The 20,489-nt window shown below is 37.3% G+C and overlaps 1 protein-coding gene across 12 annotated transcripts in view; it reads left to right on the forward strand.

Moving 5' to 3' along the window:
• PLEKHA5 (pleckstrin homology domain containing A5) overlaps positions 1-20,489 on the forward strand; it is a 162,342-nt gene that overhangs the window by 109,537 nt on the left and 32,316 nt on the right. For 10 of the 12 annotated variants that reach the window (XR_011902634.1, XM_072326737.1, XM_072326754.1 and 7 more), the window contains exons 9-14: positions 159-274; positions 7,531-7,998; positions 11,954-12,422; positions 13,856-13,939; positions 16,490-16,609; positions 17,279-17,332. Coding sequence is in view for 11 of the 12 variants with exons in the window: in XM_072326737.1 (XP_072182838.1) it covers positions 159-274; positions 7,531-7,998; positions 11,954-12,422; positions 13,856-13,939; positions 16,490-16,609; positions 17,279-17,332 (1,311 nt within the window). In the remaining variant the exon portion in view is untranslated. The remainder of the gene's footprint in view (positions 1-158; positions 275-7,530; positions 7,999-11,953; positions 12,423-13,855; positions 13,940-16,489; positions 16,610-17,278; positions 17,333-20,489) is intronic. The other 2 variants (XM_072326787.1, XM_072326803.1) reach the window with 1 other exon arrangement.

The following is a 20,489-nucleotide window of genomic DNA, read 5'->3' on the forward strand; positions in this document are numbered from 1 at the left end:
AACACTGAAATATTTCTTCTGATATTTTTTCTGATAGTATAATTTTCAGAAATGCTATTATAAAAGAAATTAGAATATTTATACAGTAAGATAATTTGCCTCTTTTCTTTTACAGAATCTCCTATTTTTATTGCAATGACCATATCATTTCCAATCAGGCAGCTCATCCAAACATGAGGACATATTATTTCTGCACAGATACAGGAAAGGAAATGGAGTTGTGGATGAAAGCCATGACAGATGCAGCACTTGTGCAGACAGAGCCTGTGAAAAGGTAATCTAGATTCATAAAACGGTGGAATTGTACACGTTTTTCTCCTGTTTAATTTGACTTATGTAAATGCAGAGTACACCTTAAAAGAGAACATAAATCGACTGAGGTGATTCCTCTTTCTGTCAAAGAATTTCTACTAATTTGACAATATTGGATAAAATTTTGCAGATTTTTATTAATACAGATGTCATGAGTATAAGAAGCCAGAGGGGAAAAAAAACTGACCAGTTCCTTCAGCCTATGGCATCAGAGAAAGTACCATTAATGGCAAGTGCAGTGCGCAGGCACGTTTGATTTACTGTGTCCTCCTCACTGAAGAACAATAGAATCATCAAAGAATCATAGAATGGCCTGGGTTGAAAAGGACCACAGTGATCACTTAGTTGCAATCCCCACCAGACCAGGCTGCCCAGAGCCTCATCCAGTCTGGCCTTGAATGCCTCCAGGGATGGGGCATCCACAACCTCCTTGGGCAACCTGTTCCAGTATGTCACCACCTTCTGAGTGAAAAATTTCCTCCCAGTATTTAACCTAAGCCTCCCCTGTCTCAGTTTAAAATCATTCCCCCTTGTCCTACCACTGTCCACCGTCATAAACAGTCATACCCCCTCCTGTTTATACACTCCATTCACGTACTTGAGGGCCACAATGAGGTTTCCCCAGAGCCTTCCGTGATATCTTAACTGGTGGTAGTCTTTGTCTTATACCTGTTTAAAGTATGAAATTCACAGTTGTAGCTTCTGGTTGTCTGAAACAGTTGCATTGATGGACCTGCACATTCCTGTTCATCATGCTGTTATTAAAATTATACTTGCCTATTCTGGAGACTTATCTTTTATGTGTCCATGTGTTGATAACAAAAAGTGAGTCATCACTGGAAGCCAAGTGTTCTCAGAGACTGAGTATTATCTATCTGCCCAGTAAAAATTGTTTCCTCTCTGATTATGGTCCCTTGGGCCAGCTTCGTGACATCTGTAATGGAAACCTAATCAATAGTAAATTTAAAAGCTCTTCTTTATTGATGGCACAGAAATTGTTGCTGATGGCTGCTCTCACTTGATTTACTTCTGCACTCCCTTAGGTCCTGCTCTGCTGGAGCTAAATGAGTGACAGCAATCCTGAGAAATCTTAAGCATAAAAATAAATAAAATCCCATAGAAATAGGTACCAAAGAAAGAAAAGGTTACCATTTTTGTTTGAGCACATTACATTTGTCAAATAGATGCAGTCTTTCTAAATTTTTCCTCACTTTGGTAAGTTGTTGCTGTTAAATTGTTTGTGCCATTTCTGCGTTCTGTATTCCAATACGGTACTGGTAGAAGCGTAACATGGAAAGCAGAATGTTAGACACTTGTAATCCTAAATGTTATAATGTTTTGTGAGCTTCTCAGTCAAACATACTGGAATTTCTACTCAAATCCATCTGTGGAACATTCAGACAGTTAAACAAGAAACACTTCCAAACTGGCACCTGTGCAGTGTTCTAGTGACAAATTTTAATCAACAGTTTGAAACCTTAGCTGTCTAATATCTTCTGAATAATTAGATAGTATGTGAAGTATTTCATTCTTAGCATTGGACAGCATAGTGTAATAGATTAACAGAAAAAAGTTCTCCATACTTCAGGAAAAACAGCACATCGGTCTATCAGCTATCAGGTCTATTTTCCACAAATTACAGAAAATAAAAGATTTCAGCTTGTAGAAATGAGGTAGGTTCAATTACAATAATGACATCTGGTCTTATTATGTAAGATAATAAGTAAAACATAAACATGTTTTGTTCTGTGCCCTGAAACCCACCATTTGCTGGATGATGTGAGAGAAAGGATAAGCAGAGAGGGAAAACAGCATGAAAAGGTTGATGCTTTTTTTGGTGACATTTTTACCTTTTAAGTTCTTGATTGAGAACTTTTCAAAAGCAATTGCACTTAAAGTAATGAGCATGCCTTGACAAAATATCTCCTTTAAATTAGTCAATAATAAATTAAATTTAAAACTCAAGGTTGGCTTGCATTGTAAGTGCATTGCAGATAGCTGGTGATTGTTTATAGACAGAAAAATGATTAAACCAAATTAGACCCACTTCACTTCAAAGAAAAATCAGATCCTGAATGTATAAACACTGTAGGAAGAGTAGTATTGACATGTGTCACTCTCAATCTTTCAAAAGTAATGAAGGGACCTTCATTTGGTTTGTTCAGTATTGTAAGACTGAACATTTAAAAGCATAGTTTTATAGTTAAAAAAAAAAAAAAAAAAAAAAAAAGAATAATTGGAATAAAGTATGATTCTGATAGAACCTCCTTAACAAGTGTCTTCATAGTCTCTCGTGATAGCCAACATTGTACAAAGCATATTTAGCAAATTAAAATGTACTACAGTACGCTCCACAGTATGATTTGTGGTATTTGTTTTAACATAAGGAACAAATGAAATTAAAATGCTGATGTAAACATTCACTCTTTTATTCGATATATTGCTGTAGCTGAACAGTCACGCTTGCTGCCTCAGAGCCTATCAAGGCACGCAGTAAGCTTGCCCTGACAGTTGGTCCAGCTTTGTGAGATAGTTGTTCTCTCTAGGCTGTGGTTCTGTGATTGCTTTAGCATGACTGATGTGCAGCCCATGGCAGTTAAGGATATTCCAGCTTCCCTAAATGTTTGGTCATGCTCCAATCCCCTTCTTACAGCTGCAGTGCCTATTCCAACACTGATGTCTGCCCATTTCAAATGCTTGACAGTGTACAGGCAAGCAGTGGGGATTCCCAGTATAGCTGAGCTTATCTATTGCTTTTCATCCAGCTACACGCTCCTGCTATCTGCGTTGCATTGCTTCAGTTGCTTATCTTAGTCCTTGGTGAATCACAGTGGCACATGCTGAAATAGTAGAAAAACACTTGACAGCAAAATCAGTAGTTTCCTGCCTGGTTATCTAGATGAATGGGCTTACAGACAGACAAAACAAGTGTTAGAAACAGGAAAAGCAAGTCTGTAATACTACCCTGTTGTTTTAACTCAGGCAAAATAAAAAAAAAAACAAAACAAGAAATTTGATCTCTTTGAGAAGTTTGTTAGTGATACACTTCAAGACCATTGAAATCCCTGAAACTTTCATGTATGTTAACTACAATAAGGATAAAAATCTCCCTGACATCTGTTTCTAAAGAGTCCATGTTGTAGCTATCAGACCAATTCTTAAAATGGACCGTGTAGCAGGATGTGATCTTATCCAGAAGAAATACTTCCCTGTAAGAATCTGTTAAGAATTAAGTATGGTATTACCTCATCTTTAAGTAACCTGGAGTTTGGCATGCACATAGATTTAAGAATGAATTGAGTTGAATCAAAAATTCAGCCAGTGTCTTTGGCTCTCCATTCTATCTTCTCTAGAAGTTCTAGTGTGAGACTGAATACAGTTTCCTAACAGACTAAGTTGCTTAAAATACCAGGTCTGGGATTATTAGAAATTTCGACTGTAACACAACTGAGACACTTTTTTGTTCTGGTTAATATAAATTGTCCACTAATTTATCAGAGTTTTTACAGTATTGTTCTTTTCATCTAAAAATTAGGGGACTTCTTTACACTTCTTATGGTACGATACCAATAGTCAGTCAAGTTTAAATAACTAGAAAGCTGGAATATATCTTGATATTTTGAGCAAGAGAGTTCCTTAGAGAGAAAAAAAGGTAAGACAGACATTTGAAACATTAAGTTGTGTGGGTTATTTTTGTCAGATTTTCCATCAAATATTCTTACTTCCCAAATATAATGAACCATATAATACAGAAATGCTGAGGTGAGAAAAGTAGAATAATGTCTTTTAGAACTGTTTAGCAGCCTGAAGTAGAAGAGCTCCCTTCTGATGTATAATTGCAGGAAAGGACAAATAGTTATTGCTCCTATTTTCTTCACTATAATTACTCCTTCCTGAATGTTTTTGTTTTTATTTTACCTAGGTAGTAAATTCAAATTTTATAATGTACTGAGGAACTTACCAAAATCATAACAAGAAGTATTGTAATTAGCAAGGAACTGCCTAAGCTTATCGCTCCAAAGATGATCTCAAATAACCTGTCTGGATTAGCAAAACATTGTACTCATTCTTGCTTGCTTGTGTTTGTGGATATGAATATCCATCCACGTATCCACTAGCCAGCATTCTGTCCCAAATGCTTATTTCTCTACACTCCATCATTTGAGCACGATTTTCCTGCACTCTCACTGTTAACTGCGTATGCTGGAGCCCTTGTATCTTCCACTTGAGCACTGCAGCGTGTACTAAGAGAAGATTATTCTCTTCTCCTGTAGTTACTCTCCCTGAACAGCATAAGCTAAGCTGCCAAATAAGCACTTGTTAGCATAACAGCATCCACAGCGGGAGCTTACTGACAGTGTTGAATTTGAGAAACATGACTCTTTCTTTTCAAATGCCTCTAGCTGTCTTTGGGCAGTCCTCCTGTTTGTCTGATAATTGACTACATAGCCGACTCATCAGTTTTAGAATTTTCATTTGTTTATAATATTTGCTCATATAAGCTGAAAATAGTATTTTTCCTCATAGAACCATTCCCTGCATATTATTTGTTTTATAGTAGAAATCTATAAATCGCATAAAGTATGAAACATGCATTTGATGCTCATTCTCTTTTGCCTTCTTCCTCTTCCATCCTCAAAACATACCCCACAAGCCTTGTTGAAAACCTTTGAGAGCCATATACAGACATGGAGACAAATAAATACGGATTTCTATTTCTTATATTTGCATACAAGTTTCTGATGTTTCTTGCTTGCTTGTAACCACTGGTATTGAAAGAGATCTCTTGCTCATGCTATGTTGTTGATCTGATGCACAGTGTTAAAGGCAAGCCCCAAAGCCTATTTTTATCAATTTGAATATCACACCATGAAAAGGATCATCAGAAAAAAAATATCAAATAGAAATACTTGGCTCTGCTGCATATAACCATAGCAACGAGTGATAGGAAAAAAACTATTACATGATTTTTGTTTTTACTTTTCAATTAACATCTTCAATGGAAAGTAGTAGTATGATAATGCGAGTAGAACACTATGCTAAGGCTTGGTTTCTCTGTCCATTTGATGAATGTCCTTAGAAATGCCACTCTGCAACACAGTTTTTTCCATCTGTAAAATGGCAACTACCTCTTTGCTGCAAAGCACCCTGAGGGAGACTGATGTAAGATGTTACGTAAGGGGATACCTGGTGGCATTATGGTAGTATTAAGGCATGCTGCATACAATATAGCCTGTGTTTAGGGCTGTTTCCAAAGGAGCGGTTTACTTGCAAAGTCTTGAGCTAGCTGAAAGATGAAATTTTAATGCCTTTTTTGACTTGATAATTGTGGGAAATGGCATTTTTAATTCTTGGGAAATTCCTTTAGCTTGTGGTAAAACATTAGGTCATAGAGTTTTAAGGTAAAGGGAGGAGGTGAGCTGCTTGTTCATGTAACCTGAAGGAGGAACACAGTCAGAAATGTTGGGTCTTGGGATACCCTGAAGTCTTGGGGAAAAAAAGCAAACTCACCCTCACTTTTGAAGTGCAATAGGAGATGAGCATAGTATTTCTTTGCTGATAATTGGAAATTATAAGAAATGTGATGTGGATGTAGCAATTCTAACATGCATCCTCCCCTTCTACATAGAAAGTAGTTCTACATTAAGATTCACATTACTGAGTATTCGTAGCAAAGACTCATTGTGGCTCTGGGCAGTCTTGTCTGGTGACTGGCGACCCTGCACACAGCAGGGAGATTGAAGCTAGATGATCTTTAAGGGCATTTCCAAACCAAGCCATTCTATGATAATTCTATTATAGACTGATAATGGAAGGTGCACGTAAAGATAAGCACCCACCTTTATTAATTGTGGATAATGTTTTATAAGGACATTACAGTCTTCCATCCTTTATATATTTACTGGAGTTGAATCCAGCATATAGTTGGCTTATTGGGAATTCATGGCTTAAACAACGTGCCATTGAAGTGTAGACTTGTTATACATTTTGGCCTCATGTTCAAGACTGGGCAAGCAAAAATGCTTACTGTTATGAGTGTAGTTACTCAGAAGCAGATAACTTTTCAGACTAGTGGTCTTGTGCTCTTGGACGTTTATATATGTGATGGTCTTTCTACACACAGATCAGGCACTTGAATGGGACACAACTGAAAAGAGAAATAATGGTTTCCTCCCCAGAAGGATGCAAAAAAATTGGAAAGATGAGCTTGACATCATCTTCAAATGAAATGTTATTCTTTGTTTGGTTTTATAGAGAGATATAATCTTAAAACAAATGCTTCCTCCCATTCCCAAAAATGCTAACCAAAACATTTCAGCTTTTTTGGTTCTTTTTTTTTGTTTTTTTCTTTCTAGAAAGTCATGCTAAAAACTATCACTGTCTGAGCTGGATGTTCAGATAATGTCCCAGGGCTGAAAAAGATACAGCTTCTTGATATTCTGAAATTTTGAAAGTAAAATGGCTAATTGAACCATATACATTCCTTACTTGCATAACTACTGTAAAGCGGTGAAAATGTCATTATGTCTGTGGTACAGTTTCCTTAGTCAGCAGCTATCTTCCCTTCTAAACTTAGGGAAGCCACAGTTATTTCCCATAAAACATATGATGTCTGAAGAGATAGCATACCAGAGAAACCTAATTCATGCCAGGGACCTTGAGTAATTGTTTTCTTAAAAGGATCTCACTACATGTTAAATCCAGCAGTATGGTGAATTATAAGCTATTCAGCAGCGTAGTCTGCTACCATTTTTAAAGATAGCTTCTAAATATTGTGAATTTTTAGGCTGTTGATTTCTAGAAGCCTTGGCTTTTGGAGAACTACTGATTACTTCCACTGTTTAAATGTCCAGCCCTCTGGGAACCAAACATCTGCTTTTTCAGCATCTGGCTTTTTTTGCTCTTGCTTAGTGCACGTTTTATCAGGTGGGTTAACACAAAGCTGCCTTTTTTAAATAGAAAATTGCCCTAACTTACAAATGTATTTAAGGTATCAAAAAAAGAGAAGCATGGAGAGTGTGGGGAAAAAAGGAGAGAGAAAGATTTAGAAGCTGTCACTGATAAATGAGAAAACATGTCCCATTTTTTTTTTCTCTCAAATATAGTCGTTTAAGATGTCCGGGTGATGATCACTGAAATTACCCTGATAACCAGGAAAGAGATTCGCTTTTATTATTATTATAAATGAATGTTTTCTTGATGTATATTCCTTTCTAGAGTTGAGAAGTTCACCACTGAAAATACACCACCTCGAGAGGCCAATAATATTTCAAACCATCGGGTGCTAATTAAGCCAGAGGCACAAAACAATCAGAAAAACAGAGAAGTGAACAAAAATGAAGAGAAGAAGGCTTTGGAAGCTGAAAAATATGGATTTCAGAAAGTTGGGCAAGATAAACCATTAACAAAAATTAACAGCGTGAAGCTAAATCCTTTGGGATCGGAATACAGGACTCTGCCCATAACCACAGTTCAGGCTGGACACTTCAGACCAGTTCATTTAAATGGAGCTGAGAATAAAGCTGTTGGTGTCGTCCTGGCAGATACTGGAGATGGAGGTCAGCACAATGCAATTCAATCACATATGGAGTCTGAACGAGTTATGCAGAGAACTAATTCAATGCTGCAGTTGGAACAGTGGATTAAAATACAGAGAGGAAAAGGGCAAGAGGAGGAAGCAAGAGGGTAAGTAATTTTTTTTTTTAACTAGACTTTCTTCCAAATAATACTAAGTCATGTATCCTGGCTGCTTGCCTTTAATTTTCCCTCCCTGTCATGTAAATATTCTTATAGAGAACAATATTAAGTATTATACACTGTTCTCTGTAAGAAGTGCCTGAATGCCTACTCAGAACACATTTAAAATTCACCTTTTATTAACACTGAATGATTATTAATAAGCTATTAAGAAATGGTCAGAAAACCCTTTAGGATGTTAGAATTAACTCTATCCTAGCAGAGAGAATGTGACATCAATCATAAAAATTACTTTTCCTTCTTAAAATCTATCTTGTAAGTGCCCTGTCCTTTGTATTTTTTACGCCCAAATTCTTCTAACAATATTTATATAAAATGCTTCAAATATATTCCAGTCAGTTTTTAAACTTAATCAAACTATAATAGAGAGACAGAAGCTTTACCTAAGAGTAAGTCAGAGTAATCTAACTAACTTGATGCTTAAAGCTTCTTCTTCTTGTGAAATTAAACATCTCCCAGTTCTAATATTGAGCTCTGGTGCATATTCTTGAAGCTTTGAAGTTGCACGTGAATGATCGACACTATTGAATCTTGTGCTGGTAGCAGTTTCTCTTTCTGGCACTGCTTCCAGGCTGCCATACAGACAAGCAGCTCTAACAGTAAAAAATAATCATAAATACGACATAAGATTAGAAATAATGGGGTGATATTAGTGGAGATGCTTTGAAGAGCTGAAAGTTAGGAACTTCGCATATAGACAGATAGCAGAGCTAATGATAAAGCTGAATTTAGAAGACCTGTTTTCCCAAAATGTGAAATTATAGTTGGAGAATTCTTAAGTTTTTGCAAAATGGCAAAAACGTGCACTAGTTTGTCTTACACATGCCAAAACTGGTTGAAAGCTTCCCCACTGCCTTTACTTTTTCATTAAACATAATTAGGAATAGCTAATGTGTTTTTCTCATTGTAAGTAGTTTGCTCAAGCATGAATCTGCACTACAGAGAGTGAGATGAACAACCTGACATTTGTTTTATTGTGGATGCTTGCATACTGAGAACTGAGGAAGTTCCTTGTTGCAATTAGATTTTTTAAATTGCACTGTAAATCTTGCATCCATACGGTAAAAATTTGAAGAGCTGTGAGCGAGCATGATACCCAAAAACTGATTTCAGTGTAGTGGGAAGCACTATTAAGAATATTCTCTAATTAATAGTATTTTGTTCTTGATGATGGAGACACTGCTTTAAGGGAGGCACTGACGGCACGAGTGTGCTTTGAACTGCAACTCTACGGAAGGCTAACAAGCTTTAACAAGTTAACTCTTTGAAAGGGCAGATAATGGCAGGACAAGGGGGAATGATTTTAAGTTGAAGGAGGGAAGGTTTAGGTTGGATATCGGGAAAGTTTTTTACCAAGAGAGCGGTGAGGTGCTGGCACAGGCTGCCCAGAGAGACTGTGGATGCCCTGTCCCTGGAGGTGTTCAAGGCCAGGTTGGATGGGGCCCTAAGCAGCCTGGTCTAGTATTAAATGTGGAAGCTGGTGGCTGGGGTTGGAACTTCATGATTTTTGAGGTCCCTTCCAAACCAGATCACTCTGTTTTCTGTGAAGCTGAAAAAGAATGGATGTTGTGCTGTCCCTTTCACTTCTGTGTGGAAGAGGCCTTAAGTAACCACCAGAATTTCAAATGCCTAGTGATGTCTCTAAAATGTGTGAGGTTTTTTTGTTGGTTGGTTTGTTTGTTCATTCAGATTCTGGAAGGAGACAGGGATCTGAGTGAAACTGAAGGTCGTGGCTGAGAGTAGAGAGAAGCTCCAGTTTATGTTAAAGCTTGGGACAAGGGTCTTGTTAGGCTACAATAAGACCTTTCTCAAATGTTTGAAACACAGAGGAAGGGTTGCCTGGTACCAAGTGTATTGATGAGAAGTTGCTAACCCAAAGTGGGACCTCTGTCTTCCCACCGTGGCCTAAGCAGTGAAGGCCTGCTGCTCAGCACTGGCTGTTCATTGTTGCCTTGTCACCCTTTGCTTGCTTCCCACATAAAGGTCAAATATTCTAGTCCAGTTGGTATTTTCATTCCTTATGATGAAGGGATGTTTTGAGGTTTTAATCTGAAGGTATTGCTATGTGTGAATACTTAGGCCCCAAAACTGCAGCATCAGCCTCTTTCCCACGTGGTCCAGCTCACATACCAGAGCAAGTATTGCTGCCCAGCACCTCTGAGGATGTTCTTAATGAGTTTGTGAACTCATGTGGAGAACTTTTCTTCTAATGCAAACACAGATAGGGAGATATTTATGACAATGGTAGCTTGCAACCTTGCAGGCTGCATGACTGCTTAACTGCCTGTGATGGTCCTTTTGCATGCCAAACAAGTCCAGGCTGAAGCACTGCCTGGAGTTGTTTTTTGGGTTTGACTGGAAGGGCATTTACTATAAGTGGATCAATTTTAGTTATGGTTTGCCTATAAATGATGGATACATTATCTTCCTAAATGTTCTAGAGTATAACGAGTTGTATGCAGACTTCAGATTTCTGTCTTTTCATATTAAGTTCTTTATGTAGTTCTTGTTCACACTGAGATATTTAAAGGCATCAGCAGGATTACAGCGTCCATTCAGTTAATGAAATAGAGGGGGAGCTTTACTGAAAGAAGTTCATCTAGCTACTGGCTGCCTTCATGACAATATCAGACTTCACTATCCTCATTTGCAAATAACTAAAACAATGTTGTGAACGTTAGGAGAGGGACCCAAAAATATCTTGGTTGATGTTTTTCTAATATGGAGATGGAGAAAGAGCCCTTACCGTCAATTATATATTATACAAAGAAATGTAGAGTCAGGTAAGCAGATTTTGCAGTGAGAGAACAGGATTAAGAGTCATTTTCTGTGAGAATAAAAAGCAATCCAATCTATAAAATGGGGATAGTACTTTCTTAACTCTTGGAAAGAGTCAGAATCTGCCACAGACTTTGTGTGTAAAGCTATTTACCACAGTTTTCATCTCCAAAATGATACAAGCGATTATAAATACTCAGCTATATTCAGTGAAAAGTGGTTTTCTTTTTTCTTTTTCTATTTTTACCATCGTCAATTTCCTTAACAATTATTTCATAAGAATCTAATACCCATAGAGCTTCACCATTTGCTGTACGTCATTTCTTTAATGTGTTTGGCACCGAAGCTGCTCAGAGCTGACTTCAGACTCTGGTGCCTTTCAGGTTCCAGATTTCTATTTGAGTTGGGTTTACTGAGGTGTAGCTGGAAGCTGCTGCCCTCTGATGGCTGCATCGTGTTCAGCTTGAGACAGATTTTGTCTTCAAGCCAGCATCCCTCAGCCGCAAATGGCTTTAAGTGGTGCACATCAGAATTTTAGATAAGGGCTGAATGAACCGATACTTATGACCTCAGTTTTGTCCTCTGTCAATAATTGCTATTCTCCCTTAATCTGCTATTACAAATTCTTGTTGTTTTTTTCCTAACTGCTTAATTCTTTCTCAGAGAGGCAACAGGAAATTTCTTCACTTTTGAAAAAGAGAGCATTTAAGAAGAATTCATGTTTGGAACAGCATAGAAATTCTGAGGCTGAAAACTTGGTCCTATCTAGCTTGTAGACCAGATTTGATCTATAATTGGAATTAATAAGTGGTTAAACTGGTGAAAAGATGAATTTTGGATTAAATTGGCAAGCAGTTAATCTGATTAATCTGTTCAGTTAATCTGATAAGATCCAGTTTCTTCTGCTGTGGTGCAGAAAAATCTTCTTGATATCATTTGAAATATCATCTTGATTTTTTTCCCACGTTTTTAAAATGACAGTGCTCAAAAATGATAAGAGCTGGCAGGATAAATCTAATCAGTATTGAATAACTTTTTATTGCCATAATTTTAATATAAACTAAGATAATATACAAGTGTACTAATTAAAATACTTGTGTTTCAGTATAATCTCCTATCAGACGTTACCAAGAAACATGCCAAGCCATCGACCTCAAGCTTTACCCCGGTACCCAGAAGGGTACAGAACGCTGCCTCGAAACAGCAAAGCAAGGCCAGAGAGCCTCTGCAGTGTGACCCCATCAGCCTATGACAGAGCCATAGGACCTGTGACAGCTGAAGAAAAACGAAGGTCAATGCGTGATGACACGATGTGGCAGCTCTACGAGTGGCAGCAGCGTCAGTTTTACAATAAGCAAACAACTCTTACTAGGCACAGTACTTTAAGTAGCCCAAAAACCATGATCAACATTTCTGATCAGACGATGCATTCAATTCCCACCTCGCCTTCTCATGGTTCAATAGCGGGTTTCCAAGGGTATTCCCCACAGCGGACCTACAGATCAGAAGTGTCATCACCAGTGCAAAGAGGAGATGTAACTATTGATCGGAGACACAGAGCACATCATGCTAAGGTAAAATACATGCTCTTATAATTAAAAATCTTATTTGCAGGAATTTTTAGAAAGTATTCATGTTTTGTTTCACACTCCTATATTTTATTGAAAAGGAGATTAAATTGCACTGCTGCCTTCATGGAGAAAGTCTTGATTCAGAAAAGCATTTAAAATCTATACGTCATAAAAGATATTGTAATACATTGCAGAAAAACATGTGGTCCTAATATTGCTGTCCATGAGAAAGCATTCTTCCTTCTAGCTTTTCTAGATGGAACTCCAAGAGAACTGAAAGTCCTGCATTTCTTTCTACTTATTACTGTCTATTCTTCAACCACAATTTTGGCTGCCTTGGGTTCCAACAGAAAACTGAGGGTAGACATTTCTTTGGATGCTTGGAGTTATTAGGGTGATCACTAAAGAAAACTGGAGTCTGCACAAAGCCTTTGCACCTGACTAGCATAAACTTTATCATCATCATCAGTGAAAGAGAGACTAAAAATTGTAAACCTGAGTGCCAAGGAAATATGTAAAATTAGAATATAGTTTCCTAGAGTTGAATGTGTAAAATACTCCTGAAGCTTTGCTAAATCATTAGCTCAGATGTCCTTATGATTTCAGTCCCTATCAACAAAGAAGTATGTTTTGGCAAAAGGTTTCAATTCTGCTGAAAATCTAATAATCAATTCATCTCCCAAATCTGAGAAGTATTACTAAGATCAGTGCTGCAGAGCATGTGCTTATATGACATTTCAGCTATGTTTTGCTTTCAGGTATTTTTCCATCTGTAATATTTTGTGCTACTAATTATTTTCATGCTCAGCATCTTTTATACAAGACCCCTATTCTTCAGTTTTTCATGCCATTCAGTTTGTACTTAGAATCATAGAATCATAGAATGGCCTGGGTTGAAAAGACCACAACGATCATCTAGTTTCAACCCCCCTGCTATGTATCGGTTCTCCAACCACCAGACCGGGCTGCCCACAGCCGCATCCAGCCTACTTTAGTTACTCAGCTAACCATTCCTATGAACTTAAAAACAGAAACCTGTTTCTTCAGAGGTAGATGGTTAGGAGGCTGGCTGTATAAAATCAGCAGAGTAAACTTAAGCTTTAAATCAGCTCATCTATATAAAGATCTTAGAGATTTTAAGCAACTTTCAATGATAGGTGAAAACAAAAATTGTTCATTCCATAATATCAGTATGGAAATGGTTATAAGAACTATTAATGATGTGAGCCATGAAATCTGGGGTATTTCTGAAACTCAGAGGTAGCCTACTCAGGTGTCAGACATGGTAGGTCAGGAGAGAAGAAAACTGGCCAAGGCTTCCCAAAAATATGACAGTTTTGTCATGAGAATGAAGTTGGCTTAACTTTTTTTAGCACGTAATAGCTGTTGAGATTTTAGGTAACTGTGGATCACGCTGCAATTTTGTTTTTGTACAGCATGTCTATATGCCTGACAGAAGGTCAATGCCGGCAGTTCTAAGTTTACAGCCTGTTACTCCTCAGAGCCTCCAAGGCAAAACAGTGAGTCGTATTTTTTATTTGGTACATCTTATATATTTATTTATTAGAACCATTTTTTTTAAAGTATAAAGAGGCAATGCTGAAGTCTTTGTCTGTTCAAAGCTTACGTTAAATATAACCTTTATTTTAATTAGCAGGAATTTTCTAAAGCTACTAAAAAGGAGGTTAAATTGTATTCTGAGAATATCCCTTACTCAATAAGTCCAGATTTTCTTTCTGAATGAAGGATTTTTTTTAATTGTCTGTGATACATTCCACCTCTTCCCAGACATTTCTGTTTCACAGAATGCTTCTTCTTCCAATTCTTACTAAGAAAATCGTAGAAATAAAAGTTTCCTTTTTTGACTATTTTAAGGATACTAAAACCACTTTTGGAATAATGACGTCCTTTCTCACATCCCCTATTTTTCTGTAATGGAGCTGAAACTCTCACCATAGGTATTTCATCAAAATAATGTTAGTGAATACGGTTCAGCTCCCTAACTGAAACATGACCCTTGGCTAAGATTGTCCTAAATTCATTAGATTGCTTTGGCAGTTTTGATCTCTTTTCTGTAATCTTTCTGAGGTATTTATGAATTAAGACTACAGGCTGTGAATAAAACTGGGGGCAACAGTTCCCCAGTTAATCCTTCCACTGCCTAGACTGCTGTTTCTTGCACTTCCCAGCATGAATCTCTGGCATCTTCAGCAACTTAGGGGCTGGCCTTTGGCAGCTGGTGCCTTATCTCAACTCCCTATTTCCTGCAGACGCTTCTTTGGGTTCCTGGCCCCTTCAACTTTCATGGGCTGGGCTGCTGGAGCTGGGCTGGTGATAAGCAGGGTAGGGGGCAAGGAGGTCCAAGCTTCTGCCTGTACAAAACAGAAGCGCTGCCCACAACATGTGTGTTACAGGAGCCAGAAGGAGGAAGCCTGCAGGTAGCTCTTTAAGCAAACACTTGAGTTTTGTTTGTTGCAAGAGTGCCAGGAGCTATATCAAAAGCACAACATTGGCAGCAAAGACAACATTGTTTGCAATGCTATGAAAGTCTAGCACTCCCATATAGAAAAAGAAAATGCTTGCAAATGTTGTATTTGAATACTATCAGTAAGTTTATTATTAATGCACTAAAATTGAGCTTTTGCAAGTCGTATCAAAGAAAGGTTTGATCTTGAAAATAAATTGGTTTGTTATTCCTTTTGTTCAAAGATGCTGTTTCTAAAATCAAAATTCCATGTGCTTTTCAAAGATGATGATTTGCAAAGTGCTGAAAGCACTGCTGCATTTTTTTGGAGAGAATTGAAAGCGTCATGTATAGCAGTCTGTGTTCTTATGCTTAGTTCCTGAAATCAAACATCTGAAATCCAGATATTCACAAAGTAGTAGAAAGGTAACATTGACTATCGGGCACCTTGACTTTGGTCCTGGCTTTCCTTCAAAACAAATGGTTTTGATAGCGGAAGCTATGTGGAAATACCTTGCTCCCCCTTGTGGGTACTGCAGGACAGGCTCACAACAGTGCCATGCTTATCCTCAGATATTTTTCTTACTACATTCTAAGAAGCTGGTATTTGGTTTTCAGTAATTTAACACTTTGATCTCTGGAGCCTAGTTCTGTACTTCGTTGCTTTGGGGAAACTCTGAGACTGGGGAAGAGAGCAAGCAGGTTTCTGGGGTTGTGTTTTGGATTTTTTTTAAGCTCCCGGAACATGTAAGTAAATCAAAACGTTGGATGGGTATCTAACCTCTTGTAAGACTTAGTTCTGGAGAAGTGTAAGAAACAGAAGCAAACAGGAATGTAACATCTACTTGTGAGGTCAAGAGTGTTTTGTTTTCTTTGAAGTGTTGCTAATAGAAGTGGTTCTCAGGAATGGCTCAGGTAGCTTTTTCCAAATTGACCTAAACCATTCTGTGTAGAATTACCTGAAAAGTACCCATTTGAGTGTGATTCTATTCATTGGGTTTTAAATACTGTGCTTTATCCCTTCCTAATGCGGTACTGTACATCTCAGTCATAAAAGTCAGTGCCTCGGACCTGTGGAAGGAAGGAAGGAAAACTATTTTTGTCCTGCTTGTGCAGTTTTATTTTGTCAAAAATGCTTGCTCCTGACATAGTTCAGCTATCCCATGGGGATTTTGTTTTTTGTTTGTTTGCCATAGAAATTTGAAGAATTAAAGTTTCTTGGGGGCACTTTTTGTTCTTCCACTAAGCTCAAATGGTTGTACAGATTTCACTTAAGTCAATATTGTCAATTTGATATGCATGTCAAAAAGTTTGAGGGCCACACAGACCTTCTTCTGTAAAATCCCCACTTTTTTTGTCCCATATTCAGAAAGTTGCAATTTTTATGGCATACGCAGTATCAATTGCTACTCAAGTAGTTAAAACTTAACCCTTTGTTCCGTATTTGAAAATGGTCAATTTGGGAAAAATGGTATATCTTTTGTTGTATCTCTATAAAAAAGTTATTGAGAGAAAGATGTAAGAAGCCTTATTTTAATTAAGTGTTGTTTGGGATACCAATTAACCTTTTTTCTACTCTTTGGCTTCTCATACTGCACTCCCTCAGCCAGAGGAGCTCACGCTGCTGCTAATAAAGCTGAGACGGCAGCAAGCTGAACTGAGTAGTATCCGGGAACACACACTAGCACAGCTCATGCAACTAAAACTTGAGGCCAACAGCCCAAAGGTCAGCTATAAAGCAATGTGTGTCGTGTACCATTCTCACTAACTTTTAGTTATTCATTAATCAGTTTGCATTTTACCCATAGTATAAGATTCTCTGTCTGCTGTGGGTGTAGAATAGAGTGTGGTTTTGTATACGGTGTTCTGTTATATATAACCCTTGGAGGTCTTAGCTGATAGCTTTTTGATATTAGCTGAATTTAAATGATGTGGGAATATTTTTAAATATATTGTTGTTTAGAGTTGCAGGCTTTTCACCAACTGTTATAAGCAAAAATAGCAGTAAAAGATCGTGAGATTAATCTGTTGTTTATATTGTATCGTATCAAATATGATCTTACTGCAATCTGTCAAAAGTATTAGGACATTTAAAACAGATTTATCAAAGGGTTTATAGAAGCTTGCTTAATCAAATACAGTAGACATTTCACATGAGCGTTCTGTATTTTATGTGTAGAACCAAAACGTAATGTAGTAGTTCATAGGGCAATTCATGACAAAATTTCATCACTTTGGTTTAGAGATCAAATCTTAACATGTCACAAAACGGCAAAGTAACATTATATTTCTGTGTTAAACAGTTCACTGTCTAGTTTACATCTTTAAAAGCTCTTTTCATGCATTCTGCACCCTTCTGTCCCTTTCCTTTTTTCCTCTAACTGCTGCCTGCTAGAGTGAGATTCTTTCGCATCACCTTCAAAGGAATGCCATATATTTGGATCATCAGGTGGGATTTGCAGTTTTCTTGTGTGCTTACATTTCTTAATGCCTTTTGCCTGCTCCTATCAAGCTGGAAATACTTGGGAAGAAGGATTTTCAGTGATTTTCATTAAGACGGATATTTAATACGTGCCCATTTTATGTTGCACGTATTATCTTAGTTTATTTCAGCCTTGACACACAATGAAAAAAGTAAACTGAAATTCTACAGAATACAACAGCCATTTCCCAGTTATTTTTTTTCTATTCTTCATGTCCTTCCTATAATAATACTGACTGCAGCATTTTACCAGCATTAACGAAAGTGAAACTGTATTTTCAAGCTCACGTGATACACGTGCAGTTTATAAAATTAGTATTCTGATTATTTTACTTGCCAAATTAAGAATAATTAGATGTTTCTGCAGGACATAAAATGAAAGGGAGATCAAACATAGAATCATAGAGTGGCCTGGGTTGAAAAGAACCACAATAATCATTGAGTTTCAACCCCCCTGCTACGTGCAGGGTCTCCAACCACCGGACCAGGCTGCCCAGAGCCACATCCAGCCTGGCCTTGAATGCCTCCAGGGATGGGGCATCCACAGCCTCCTTGGGCCACAACCTCCTCCTCTGTGTGAAAAACTTCCTTTAATATCTAACCTAAACCTCCCCCATCTCAGTTTAAAACCATTCCCCCTTTGTCACATATAAAAGGGTTTTAAATCATAGCTTAGCAAATAACTTTTTTTTCCCCTTTTACTCAGTTGCTTCTTAAAGATTTATATGAGAATAAGATTTGTGTAACTTCTGTTAATGTTTGGAGTAAGAATATAATTCTGTCCTCGACAATATACTTTACTGCCAGGGAATAATTCTGATACCACATTCCTGTTTTTATGCCTTTGTTACATGGGCAAATGGGACTCGTTTGCAAGTTGTATTTGAGAAGTTTTTAAATGGTAAATTTTGAACAGAACATAGAAAATCACAAGAACTTAAAATAAGCGACTAGATGACTTAGTTAAAAACATGGAAGTCTCTAGAGCTTTTTATAATATTCTTTCTCCTAATTAAATTTTTTGCCATTACACTTAAGCCAGTGACATCATCTTCCTCTGATCTCTTGGAATCAAGGTATAAATAGTGACCGATCCCATTAGGTCTGCGTTTCTAAACATTTTAACCTTGTAAAAGTAGGAGAAAATGATTCTATCTGATTGCTGAATTCTGGCAAATGTATTTCATCCAACTCAAATATTTCCAGCTCTTGATGTTTTGGAATAAGAAAATAATTCTGTCTTCAAAAATATAATATTCATTGCTGAGGAAGAACAACTGGCTGTGAAATTTGAAACTGTGTGCCACACTGCTACCTGATCAGCCAAGCTTGTCAATATAATACGCAGGATAAAGAGGAGAGAATGGCCTTTGTATAACATGCAAAGCGGTACAAAGGATTTTCTTTTTGCGTGCCTCAGATGAAATTTATGAATGTAATGTGATACGGTGTTATTAATGAAGTGCCAAAATCTCATGAACATGTCATAATTGCCTTTCCAAGGATGCAAGAAATTACAGTACTTCTTACCTACAAAATCATTAACAAGTCAAAAATACACTCATCTTAAAATCACGGAAGAGCAGATTGGAATATTTGTCCTAGTTTCTCATCAGTTTTTTTTCTTTTCCATGTATTACTATTACACAGCCATCCACTTACATTAAATAAATCCTCCCAGGAGTTTTTTTTGCTTTAGGGCTAGTGTCTCATTTATGTCTTTTTATTATTTTGTCCATTACCAATTTCTCCTTTATGTTAGAAAGAAAAGACCCATGTTTCTCTTAGTCTGAGGCCTTTCCTCCTCATTATCTGCTTCTGTAACTGACTTGCGTTGTCACTTGCTTTGAATTTTAAAAGCCCAATGTACTTAAACAAAACATTACCATTCCTGATTCATATTTAATCTCTGAAAATAGAACTAAAACCCTCTCTTCCTAGAGCATTTGATGGAATTCCAGTCCTATTATCTTCAGCTCTCACACTGTAGTCACAAAGAATGCAATACTTGCAGTGCTGTACGCAGCATTAATTAGCAAGTTCCTTCTCAGGTCACACAGAGGAATTTTCAGAAAGGCAAAAGTTCATGCGCAGAGACACTAACTTATATTGTTGCATTAAGTTGTTTGTCTGCTGGTTAAGTGGCATTCTTATCAAAACTCAAGAACGTCCCATAGCATTTCATAAGTCTTGCTTCTTTTTAGTACAGCTGTTTCCCTTTGAGATGCTTGGAAATTCTTATGTTACACTTTTTGGTGTTTTTCTATTATGCTTTCAGAATTTTTGTTGTTGTTGTTGGGGTTCAGGGCTGGGCGGGGGGGAAGACTAAAGAGACTGATGCACATATACCCATCCATGTTGTTTCTTTGATGTCTTATAGCCAAGAGAATTATTATAGCCTTTTCTTCAGTTGAGGTTTCGAACCACTCTGCTGCATTAAGCTTCCTGGAGAGGCAGGAGAGGGTTTGATTTGCCTTTTAGGAAGCAGTTATTTGGATATAGGTAGCAATCCAGGCAATGCTGATACGTTTGTCAGAGTGGGACATGTTAAGAGGACAAATATAATCTCTGTCTTATGCATTACAAAATGTTAAGGGGTTGCTTTTTGTGAATTACTAAATCTAAGCCATCAGTCTCCTTACTGAATGAATTTGTACCCAGTAATTACAATAACAGCAACAGAAAGCAGGAACATATTTTTTAGATAAAAGCTAGACATGCTGCTTTTTCTTCTTTATAAATACAGCCATGGCAGGAGGTCCCACTTGAATCTCTCTGTTAGTACGGAAGATTCCAGCAAACTGGTCTTTGAACACGTTTTGATTTCACATTGCAACTTTTCTTTGGCTCAAAAGTCCCTTACTTCAGAGCTGAAGTTATCACTGTGAAATTCTGTGTGTGTGTGTGTGTGTGCGTTGTTGTAATCTCATCATATCCCAGGCTGGTTTGTCACAGTGTAAGCTCTATACATTCTTTTTATTCTTTTTGTTGAGGTGGCTCTTCATGTGGATGGCTTAAGTCTGGAATTGTTCGTATATTTCATATATTTATTTATCTTTTGCTGATATTTTCTTCTTAGTATTTTTTTAGCTTCTTTTTGTTTTTAAAGGGTGCATAAACAGAA

Source organism: Excalfactoria chinensis, chromosome 1 (assembly GCF_039878825.1).
Source record: "Excalfactoria chinensis isolate bCotChi1 chromosome 1, bCotChi1.hap2, whole genome shotgun sequence".
Taxonomy (NCBI): Eukaryota; Metazoa; Chordata; class Aves; order Galliformes; family Phasianidae; genus Excalfactoria; species Excalfactoria chinensis.